The sequence below is a fragment of the Sturnus vulgaris genome, chromosome 7, assembly GCF_052056855.1.
Source record: "Sturnus vulgaris isolate bStuVul1 chromosome 7, bStuVul1.hap1, whole genome shotgun sequence".
Classification (NCBI taxonomy): Eukaryota; Metazoa; Chordata; class Aves; order Passeriformes; family Sturnidae; genus Sturnus; species Sturnus vulgaris.
The window spans coordinates 31,052,657-31,064,769 of record NC_142249.1 but is presented as its reverse complement, the minus strand read 5'-3'; the positions used below and the strand labels follow the sequence as shown (position 1 = coordinate 31,064,769).

The window sequence follows — 12,113 nt, the reverse complement described above, 5'->3', positions numbered from 1 at the left end:
GTCAGCAGCTACACTAAAGAAGCAGAGAGTTTTCTGCCCTCTTTGTCTCTCTCCAAAGTGGAACTATAGCTCCAAGCACAATCACTGTACCAAGTCCACCTTTGAGGAAGTTGAGATATATGGAGGATTGCTTTGGAGTTTAATGTTATGGTTTTTTTTGGTTTTTTTTAAGCCTTATATGATGTAAAATCCTCTGTAACAAAGGAGTGAAGCACTTGAATTTAGGATTCTAAAACCTATTATCATGTTTCAGAAGTGAAACTATTGGGGAATTTGTTTGGAGAAATAACATAATCTGGGAAGACGCCTAAAACTTTTCCTGTTTTGGGGAAGGATTTAATTGAATGTGGGCTGGAAATCCTCTGACTTCTTCATCAGAATGACGAGAGCTCCTTGAAGGACAAACAATGAACTATTGTTGGGCAAAAAGAAAAATGTTTAAAAAGATAGGGGAAGGAACAACAGAGACACTTGTTCAGTGGAACCCAGCATCCAGTAGATTGCTGAGGTGACAGTGATAGCCAGATTGTTCATCAAAGATCTTGAAAATCCAAGACCTTTTTCTTAGCTGAGGCTGTTGAAAATCTGGCACAGATTTTGATTTGAAGATCTTCTCCCTGAGAGTTAAAAAAAAAAAATCAGCACATTGAATATCTGTTTAAAAATAGAGGCAAAAGGAAAGGTAACAGACTACAAAAATGTTGTGATAAAGCTTAATCATTAATTTCCATCTGTTCTGGCTGATATGGCCTCTCCACAATTAAGGGAATTAGCTAATTATTGTATCACCAGTAATGCTGAAAAGCTTTGGAAGACTTCATAGGCGGAAAGGAGAGTGCTCAGCCCAATGTTTTGTCATCCACAGTATCCAATAATACATCAGAATAAATCACTTAAACATCTGGTTTGACATTCTGGTTGCATTTAAGAAAATAGTGAGACTCCCACTGACAGAGAATAAAGACATCAAACAGAACCATGATCACTAAAGCTCTTGGAAAGAATGAAGTTTGTAGATGAAATGGATCTGTGTTCTTTAAATAGAAGTACAAAATTATACCATTTTCTCTATCCTGACAACACATTTGCATCTGCTGTAGCAGGCAATTACTCCCATTTTCTTTAATGTAGCTGTTTACATATATATAAAGTTAAGTGCATCCATACTATTTGCAGGATATGGACCTCTAAGGTTTGAAGGGATGGTAAGGTCTAAGGAACGTGGCTTTCAGAATAGCAGTCAAAGAGCTTCACTTGAATGGTCTGGGAAAGGGATGTGTCTGAAATTGGAAATAAAAAGCAGACAAGGATAAGCAGTGAGGTAGTGAGCTGGGGCATGTTTCCTGTAAGATGCCAGAGAGATTGGTTTTCAGTTTCATCTTATTTGACATTATCTTTAATGGCATGGAAGAAAGAAAATAGCATACTTTGTAGATGGCATTTAAGTATGAAGGAATCACAAATAACAGTGAGGAGAGAGATGCAGTGCAGGGCCAGCAGGGAAACCAGCAAGAGGCTGAGTTTGAGGAATAAGCCTGTGCTGAGATTTCTGGTGCATGTGTTGCTGAAAAAGAGAGAGGATACAAAATACGAAGGAGCTCTGCTCCCAACCAGGTGAATTATTACCATTTTTCTCATTTCTACTAAATGCTCAAACCAATGACATGGATTACATTATTTATAAGCAGCCTGCACACTTTTAGGCTCCCACTTTTAGTTCTGAAATCTGGAAATGACCCTGGTGAACAGAAGGGGAATTCAGCAGTAGCTGGAGTCCAGAGTTATACAATTGCTGAAACAGATGAAGGTCACTTCAGAAGAAGCCAAACAAAATCAGCTGATTTCAGGACTTGCTTCCTTTTGTCTCCTTCCTATCATGACTAGGTTGCTAATTCATTTTGGGTTTGCCAGGAGGGAGGACATAGGTTGAACATGCCAAGGCTTTTGTTTGCTTCCTATTTTTAAAGCATCCTGCCAGCATGACTTAGGAACATTTTAGTGTATGGATCCTTTTACCTCTAGGAGGTTGGCTTTAGGCCAGCTCAGATCAATGCTATCTAAAAGTCATTACCATCTGATGCCTGCTAGGTGGGCTGTGTGAAATTACTTTCAACACAGTAGCAACTGACAGGAAAGCATGTAGTTTTCTTGGAATATGTTATGTTAGGATGACATTGATGCTATTGTTATACAAACAAGATTAATAACTAAAGCTACCAGCAACCCCCAGGGCAGATATCCATTGCATCTGTCAATTCTTGCCATTTGCTACTATTATGTCGTAAGATTTGTATTCTAGGCAATGGTCACATTCAGTAACATGGCTCCTGATGAAAGGGTCTGCAGTCTTACTGCTGCTATGGCTGGTTTTCTTCATGTCTCAAGCTTCAGGCAGAATTTGCAGGGTAAAACACAAATGTGTCCAATGTTAATACTGAAATAATGTATTGCTACAGATGCATCATTAACTTTTTATCAGGAGATGTGCTGTTTTACCAGTTTGGGGAAGAGGAAGTATCTGGAGTCAGAGCAAATTTGGTTTTGCTGGTTCAGGTTTAAAGTTTAAGTACATATAAATACATAAAATATGTATGGGTTATAAAAAAATATAATATTGTACAGTCTGGTATGTTCTATCAAAATACCAAGTATTGTAGAACTATGAGAAGGCTCCAGTTTGCAAGAGGTAAAGTTGGATTTCAAGAATATCCATTTACTTAAGTGATGTTCTCTTGTTAAAAAGAGGAATGAACATTGTTTGATGGCGTTGTTATAATTACATGGGAAGAAGCACTGGACAACATGTAGCAGGACCATTTTGCCCCTTATACACTGTTAAAATATCCCTGCATTAGAAGGAAGATGTGTTTGATTCTCAGGCTGTAATGGATGGTCTAATATTTATTTGACTTTTCCAAGATACCTTAATCTACAAAAGCTCTAACTAGTTTAATCTGCATCTTGTTGAGCAGAAAATAATTACCCAGATCTTAACAAAATCCAACTTTCACAAAGGAGCTGCTTGAATATGGATTACTTTGTGCAGCCTAGGTGACAACTGTAGGCTATTTTCAGGTTTCTTTATCATCGTTCACACTCCTAAGTTTTCTGCCTTAGCAGTTTTCTTTCCCCATCCTAAATTCCCATTTTAGTGTAACTTGTGTTCTTAAATCATCAGCATCTTGCCCAGGCTACATAAAGCACCTGTCTGCGTCCCTTGCAGTGGATTTGGTCTTTCCTAAGCCACTCTTTGCCTGTCTCCACCCACAGCACCAAACTACGGCAATTTGCCATGTTGACACAGAGGTCTCAGATCTGCATCCACAGAGCAGGAGCACAGGAGCAGAGCACGTCTGAATCTGACAGCTGCCTCCAGACACTGACTGACACAGCCCAGAGACAGGGAGTAACACTTGAGTGCACTGATTTGCCCAAGCTGCCTTTCCAAAAGGATGCCTGGTCCCCTCTGCCTCTTCCCATATGGCAGCCCTGGGGAGCATGTCTTCTTAAGGCTCAAAAGCCTGCTGAGGCTTGGAAACGGTGGTGCCTCGCAACCCAGACAAACATGCCCCACATTCAGGAATTCCTTCTGGCTATTCCTTTCATTAGGACTTCAATAGTATCTGAGTTTTCTTGTGGATGAATGATCCTGTCACTAGTAGTCAGAGACCCTCTGTACTTTTGTTATTATTAGAGGTCAGTTTTGTTTGGCACGGTGACAAGAGTTTCTAAAAGTGTTCGTGAAGGAGCACTCCTTTTTTTTTTTTTAACTAATCTGTTTTACTAATGTAAACATAAATCCAGATTTAATCAGAGATGGCATTAATCTTCATGTTTGAATAAATGGAATGTTGTTTTATTTCACAGCTTTAAAAATAAAAATAAATTCCTATCCAATAAAGAAGTCACTGTTGCTAGAAGATGATGGAATGGGATGTCAGAAAGTAAGAAATTGAATAGCTGTGTAGCTTGCGTGAGGCCATAATCTATAAACCTCAATCGATTAAAGTGATATTGAAAATGGGAGCCCAGAAGGTGAACTCTAGCAAGCCCAGGTCCCTGATGTGGAAAAGAAAATGAGATGAAACTGCCTGTGAAAATCCTGTCTGTGCACTGCTTTTTTTTTAATAAGTAACATGTGTTTTACTCATAAATGGACTTCAGTTTTGAAGGTTGCTTTACACCATGGCTTTAATTTATGCATTCAAAACAAATCATGTGCAGAGCAGCAATCACCGATGCTAAGTATGTGTGGGTGATAAATGACACATGCACACTTCATCTTCTCTGCCTCTGCATCCAGTATCATGTGCCAAAATAACAAACCTTATCTATCCAGATTAACATCAACTGCACTCCTCAGAGTGGTGGTACCTGTGAGCTGTAGTATATTCTTCCCAAGCAGGGCCCTGCTCCACAAATAGCCCTGTGAATTCCTTATGTAGTATGTGGCTACTGGTCTTGAGGAAAGGGCACTAATATCTGGCATGGAATACGTTATATTCACCAAGTGAGAAATGAAGCTGCTACTTGACCAGCGTCTGACTAAAGCAGCTCAGTTCCACTTGGCTTCTCTGCTCATGGGGAAAGATAATGGATTTGTACAGATCACTAACTCATTTCTGCGGTTTGAATTTTTTAAGGGCATCAAAATTAGAGGGATTGTTAGAAAGTCTGATGCTTTTTTCCCCTTTATAATCTTATTTTCTTAAACCACAATCATCCATTTGATTATCGTTCTTCTCTTTTCATGCCATCTGGCTTTAGGGAAGACAGAGGTCCACTCTTCCTTGCACAGGCTATTGAGGTTTTCAGTAATTATGATTTGGTTGGCTGGAAGCTAATATGGTTATTTGTTTAGTTCATCCCCTCTGCAGGTTGCTAGCAATGAGACAATAAGCTAACCTTGTCAGGAAATGCCTGGCTGCCAAACATAGCCTCATGCTTACAACTAACACACCTGAAACCCCTTTATTGCTTGCAAAAGGCTGTTGCCTTGCAGATAGCCATTCTAAGAATGCAACAAACCAGTGTGGAATTGGAATTCTTATTGGAGGTCGTATTTCCCAAAAGAGCAAGGGGCACTCCTGTGCTGCCCTTGCTCCTGAGATGCTGAGCATGGATGCTGAGCATTGCTCAGTGCCTTGCAGGATCAGAGTTATAAATATTTGCACTGCTCCAGTGGATGTGCCTCTGATGGACTGACTGGTGATGCCCACAGGGTCTAAAGGACCAGGTACAGAGACAGTTCTTGTGTCTCCCTGATAAATGGGACCTTCACTGCAGGTTTCAAGCTCATGAGCAAAAACGCAAAACTGTCTCCTGGTGCAGTGACAGCGTTTTGTGAGCAAACAGTTTGGGAAGGAACTTCTCAGCCTTTGGGTCTAGAGCCCTGCCTCTGCACATCATCATGTCCTGCCATTCCATTCCTATTTGCTATTAGTCATAAAAAAGGAGTGATAAAAAGTTAAAGAGAGGAAATTAAAATGGGAGAGTAAGCACAGCCTGGAGGATGAAAGGAGCAGAGTTCTTCGTTGTGAATATTTCAAATTAGTTTTGTGGCTCTTGGTACAAAATGGCATTTTTATGTGTCTTCTGTCTCGTAGTAAGGGAATGGGAAGAGGCTATAGTAATTCCTTCTTTCCTTTGGTCTGTCAAAGCCTAACCTCTTGGGTCTGGTTCCATTGATTTGATGGTTCATTTATTATACAGTCTAAAGTTTTAACTCTCAGGGGAAAATGACCAAAAGATGAGGTTGTCTAGACCCAGAGCAAATTAAAGTGGGAATGAAAAACTTTTGAAATACAGATGTTTAAGCTTTAATGAAGATTCTGAAAGAAGATGTCATTCAGGACATTACAAAAAAAGAGATCTTGGTCAGCATCAGCACACTGGAAGCCTTTTTACAGTACATACCATTAGTGAAGGCTCAGCACACCAGGTGTCAAAGACCATGTAAAAACTCTTTTCAGTCATAGGTAAGAGTTTCCATTGACTTTAGTGGGTTGTGGAGAGTGTCCCTTTTGCAGAGTCTTAGTCCTTTGTGTTATCCCAGATCACTGCTGTAGAAATGATTGCAACAGCCAACAACTGGGAGGTTTACAGCTCCAAACAGCAAGCAGCAGGTGAGCTCTTATGAGCAACATCTTATTTTCATGCAAATGACCTTAGTAAGTGAGAATGAGGAACTGGAGAAAAAAAACCGCCTTGAATAGGAGACACAAATGGAATTGTTTTTCAACTGAACTTTTCAGTGTATGCCTTTATGCCTCACACAAGACAATGAATTAAAATGCATCACTATTGATAGTAATGCCCTATCAGAATAAATCCAGCCTCTTAGTTGTCTATCAGGAGGTTCCAAGTCCTTGCTGAAAGTGAGATTACTGGTTGGCTGGAGAGAAACTGAGGGTGTGGGCCATGTGGTATCATCATCATCATCATCATCATCATCATCATCATCATCATCATCATCATCATCATCATCATCTTACTTTCACAAGCATCCCACTTTGTAGTATTTCATTAACTAAGTCATTAGCAGCAAGAGAGTCAGTGTTAACCTGCTATGCTCAGGTAGTCTTCTAGGATAATGGGTTCCCTCTACCCCTGGGAATTGTGGTGGGACACAACAGGATAGTGTCTCATTAGTTCCCTGATATATTCCCAGCCTGCTACTGAGGAGACTTAACTGAAATGTTCCTTTTATGTACAATATAAAATCTGGGCAACTGAGCCAGTAGCAGAAGCCCCATTGCCTTTGAAACATCAGAATTTCATTATTGTTATATAAACTCTTTTCCTTTTTACCTTACTTCACAGTATTTACATACTGCCCTGCAAGACTGCAGGCACTGTGGCCTCTGTGAGATTTTTCAGCAGTATCATAATACAAAATGGTATTTACATGTAAACATTTCAATTTATTTTGTGTTATGAGCACAGGGAAATGCTGTGATATCTTTGCATTTTCCACACCATGGTGCCTGATCTACTAAGAATGACACTGTACTTCTGAAGCATTTTGATTTGGGTATGCATGTGAGCTTACATATATTTGTCTTTTGGTATGTGTTTGCTGATGTGGTTTTATCTTTTAATGACATAAATAGGGATATATATATTCTAAAGATATTGTAAGGATATAAATTAAAGTGACTTTTGAAGTGTTCACTAGAAGTATTTGCCAGAAATGTCATTTTCTTGAGTTACGTACATTGTAATGCTTTTGCTGCTTAAAAAAGGGAAAAAATGGGCTAAATTTTGTGTAAGTAAATACATTTCTTCTCACTCCTAAGTGTATTGCTGTCAGCTGATATAATAGGTTTCTCACCAAAGTTGAGGCAGAGGAGTGTGCTCTGAGTCCTGAAGGGAGGCAGACAGCATAGCTATTTTGTTTTCAGATTTCAAATGGTTGTGAGGGCCTGCCATGAGATGAGAAGTCCTGGGCTGTGATGGTTGTTAAATTACAGACTGTGTGTTTTGACAGCCCAGCAGAGCCTGGGCTGGGTGGGAACTCGTTACACTCTAGATGCAGAGAGTGGGGCTCGCTGCAGCTCCCAGCCAACAAGTGCCATGCCAGGCATTTCCAGAGCCCAGCACCAGGGTCTGTGCCATGCCAGGCATTTCCAGAGCCATCACCAGGGTCTGTGCCATGCCTGGCATTTCCAGAGCCCATCAGCAGGGTCTGTGCCATGCCTGGCATTTCCCAGAGCCCAACACCAGGGTCTGTGCCTTGCCTGGCATTTCCAAAGCCCAGCACCAGGGTCTGTGCCATGCCAGGCATTTCCAGAGCCCATCAGCAGGGTCTGCTGGCAGCTGTGCTGGTTCCTGATGGGGGTCACAGCAGAGGCAGGGGAGTGCAGCTGTGATTCAGTGAGTGCTCTGTTAGGGACCCAGAGCCAGCCAAGAGCAGCACATTAGCTCCATGACATACATTATGGTAGTGCCAGCAAAGTGGTCAGTGCCCAACTGGGGTGTGCTGCAGCCTGCAGAGTGGCTAAGGGCTGCAGCACAGAACATATGGAGATTATTTCCTGAATTTATGCAGCACATGTTTTCCTATAAATTAAATTCAGAGAAAATGTGTATCATAATAGGGTGATGCTCGCAACAGCCTTCCCTGTTATGAATTACAATGACCTCTCTCAGCTCGCTGGGTGCCCAGTGAAATGGCTTCATGCAGTTGGAAACAATAGTGTATGTGGTGTCAGGGTCTGAAAGCCTGACCAAAAGGCTCTCTGATGAAAAGCAGGGCCTCATTGCCCTCCCCCACTCTTTTTCTTCCCCCTTCTCTTTTTCTATTTTTTAGAAACTGCCCAGTTTCCTCCTGGTGCCAAGTTGCCCAGAGTGTGAGCAGATGCCCCAGGGTCTGCTCTGTGTTGAGCTGGGTGCTGCCCTTGCTGAGGGGGCTGCAGGACAGCAAAGGCAGCTCTGGATGTGGCTGCAGCCTCACTTCATGGGTGAGGGTGGTGCAGGTTGCCAAAACAGCAGGACAGGGGTCTTTAGCCAAAGAAACGAGCAAAGCAGCACTTGTCCCTTCTGTGTCCTGGAACTGAGGATTTCAAGTAATTTTCTAGGTAAATATTTGATGTTCTGTTGCCTGGGGCTAGGATAAAATCATCTTTGCCTTTTCCTTGGGTGTGCTGAAGCAACTAAAGGAAAAATACAGTAGAAACAGTCATTGTAACTACCTTCCTAAAGCATGAAAAAGAAGTTATGTTCCTTACAACTCTGTGTGTGCAATCTTTAGCAGAGGAAATATAGGAGCGGAGCAAACTGGCAACTTATAATTAAAATACAAATGTGTCTGTGTATAGATATATATATAAAGCAATGGGTACCAGACATCAAAACAATCTGGGGTTTGCTGTGGGACAAATCACTGTGGAGTCAGTGCAGACTAATAGAGTGTTCTCAGCTGTGGGTGAGGGACTTGCTTTTTCATTTGCAGCTGATTACAGGCTAATAGGATTTCAAAGATTTCTGGGAGGGAACAGTTCACATCCCATTGCAGTTGAGGTTTGGTTTGGGTTTTTTTATGTTTTGCTAATCATACTGATACCTTGCCTTAGAATACATTTTATTACTCTCCTGTTTAGCTTCTTGAACTGAATCTTTCCCCTCAGTCCCTTGCTGCTGTCTAATTGGCAGTTTTCAAGTCATTTGGGATTTTTTGAAAGATCTTATCAGCCTTTTGTGTGATAGAAGAGAATGGATCATATGGATTAAAAATAGTGTTGTGAATCTTTTTAAGTTTAGTCCTCTCTTTGTCTTTCACTAATACATGCATATTGTGGCTTGTACCCTTATGTTTTCTTAATGAAAATTAACAAGTTGAAAGCAACTCGTGGGAACGACCAATACAGCTGAATTTTATTGGTACAGGCTACTTCTGTGACTGATCTTCTCTGTTTAGTGGCAGCAATAGCCCTAGATGTTTTTCTTTAGCAGCTCACATGTTGGAAACACACATTTAGCCTGTAAATATGGATTCAGGAGAAAAATGAATACAGCAGTGTTCAAAGCAGTCAAAAGCTTAGAAATAATGTTCTGCTGTGACTTTTCCAAACTGACATCTTGATGCTGGGATTATAAATGAAACCATTGTTCCAGCAAAGACCACGACTAATAGAAAGCCTTTATTACCGGTCCATTGGCTAATTCTGCTTGTCTAACCCCTTTGGATGGACACAGTGTCAGAAAACATAGTCACAGAGATTGCTTTGTGTGAGATTTGGCCTGCTGTGTGATTACATGGAGGCACAAAGATATCTCAATGACAAGTGTTCTTTGACCAAAATTTGTAAAGTAATTTTCTTTCCCTAGGCCTTGGAGAAGAGTGAACTGATTTTTAATCTACAGCTTCTATATTTGCTTTGTGTCTCATCACCTTCTGATTCATTTTTCCCCCTTCCAAGCAGGTATACCTCTGCTTAAAGAAATTGTTTCTTTTGCTGAGCTGTGGTTGACAGCGGTCATATACGAGGACTGTACTTGAATATGTGTCTTTAGAGCTAGACAGTCTTAAAGGGCTTTAATCTTTTGTCTTTGCACATGCAGGGAATGCCTGGGAGCCAGAGACCCCTATTGTGGCTGGGATAGCAAGCAGAAGCGATGCACCACCATTGAGGACAGCTCCAACATGAGCCTCTGGACCCAAAATATTACTGAGTGCCCAGTAAGTGGAAGGAGTGGAAATATTTTATATATACTGATGTGTGTATGTGTAGAAGGGAGAAGGGAAGATGAGTGTGTGGCACCCTGAAGAGGTCTGGCTCTTCTAATCTGACTCCAGCAGACCTGAGATCAAATCTACATGATATTGCAAGGAGATGGCCTTTCTTCCTGGCCCTGGTTTCCAAGAGATGCAGATAGAAAAGAAGTGTCTCTTCTTGAATCAGTCGGAGTTGACTCTCCAGCTCCCTTCCCAGCCACCCACCCTTCTCTGACAATAGTATCCAGTTCCTGGCTGTGATCCCCAGAAGCTGTCTGGCCAAGTATAATTCCTGCTGCTTGAACTGTACCTGCAAGCTGGCTGGGGAGGAAAAGCCAATCTTGTTAAATGAATTGAGGGTGGAGGAGAAATTGTCATTAATCTTCATTGTTATTATCTAACGTCAATTAGCATGTTAATACTGCTAAGTCCACTAGATAGGAAGAGAGGACTGGATGGGTTATATCTTCAGTATGCTATTTCTGTCTGGAGGTGCTGGGATGTTTATTCCCCTTATCTTCCTTACTCCTCAGATATTTTCCCAGGAAATATTAGTCATTACTTCAATCCATCCTCAGCCTGGCAGGCTTAAGTTTTTCACTGCTGGATTCAGAGGCTTGTGTGTTTATAACCCTCCTGTGTTGAACTGGGATGCAGTGCTTCTTGATTGCCCATGCTGTTATCTCGTCCTGCTTAATGCCTGTGTCTGTTGATAGGTGTGTGAGGTGTTAATCCTTTAGTTTGAACATGTCTGCTGTGGTGCACACTAGGGAACGAACTACTCCAGATCATTGTTTCAAGGTCATAAAAATGTAGCACAGAATATTCAGGAGTTCTGGCTGTTCTTGGTGTGCTAGTTTTACATTTGTTTTAACATTCCATTGTAGATTATTTTCTGTGTAGATGCTCCTATGCCTTGTGCTATTTGACTGACAGGCTGCCAAGCTGTTTAAAATCCACATGCAAGTGTTTTCTTTTTGTTTAACCCCTGCCACTCACTGGAACGAATGTGGAGTGGGATGGCTCATTTAAGCACCTACATCAGCAATATCCAAGTATTTCCTTGTATTCAGTGCAGAACAAAGGTCATGGTCAACAGAAGCACGAATAGCTTGTGCAGATGAGCACTGAAAGGGAAGGGGAATGTAATTGACCCAATGCCAAACTTCATTCCTGCAAAAGACCTATCTGTGAGTTTAGTTGGATGAGTTACTGTCATAAGAAGTCCTGGCTTTTCCCACCCTACTTTTCTGGGCTGAGCACCAGGCACTCAGCTGTGCTGGTACAGCTGTATGTGAGATCACAGTCAAGTGTGAAATGGTGTAGATTAAAAGCGCCCCTCCCAAATAAACTTTTCCTAACCCAGCTAATGTCAGTGAGTTCTTCTGCAGCCTAGCCCACAAACAGATGTCCTGGCACAGCTGAGAGACTGGCATTCAGCAACTTTTAAAGCCAGAACTGGCATATTATTGAATTATATCCTACATGGGCCAGGCATTTGTGTGAGTCAACATCAATACTAACACAACTTGACTGCTGCTCTTGTGCAAAGGCTTGTTCAGAGCTAGTCTGAACATCTTTGTACAGCACTACATTGCACCACAGATTCCCACTCTCCAGCTTTAATATTAAGGGACTTTAGATAGAGGCTTAATCATGCAGTGTTAACATAATGCATTGGGTAATGGTTACTATATGTTATTACTAAATAACATCCAGAATCTTCTAAGGGTTCATTACTGAGGTTGCAATGTAAACCATTTTAACATGAAGAAATGGTAGCACACAAATTCCACAAGCTAAACTGCTCTTCTATGTATGTGCCCATGCTTTAACAGACTCCTGATACAGGATTGTATGTGCTTTCTTGGGAGAAGGGAGTGAGGTGCACTTTGAT

General features: G+C 41.3%; 1 protein-coding gene across 3 annotated transcripts in view; it reads left to right on the top strand.

Moving 5' to 3' along the window:
* Positions 1 to 12,113, top strand: part of SEMA5B (semaphorin 5B) — a 188,271-nt gene that overhangs the window by 139,466 nt on the left and 36,692 nt on the right. For all 3 annotated transcript variants that reach the window (XM_014871766.2, XM_014871767.2, XM_088168282.1), the window contains exon 13: positions 10,063 to 10,180. In XM_014871766.2, the coding sequence (XP_014727252.1) occupies positions 10,063 to 10,180 (118 nt within the window). The remainder of the gene's footprint in view (positions 1 to 10,062; positions 10,181 to 12,113) is intronic.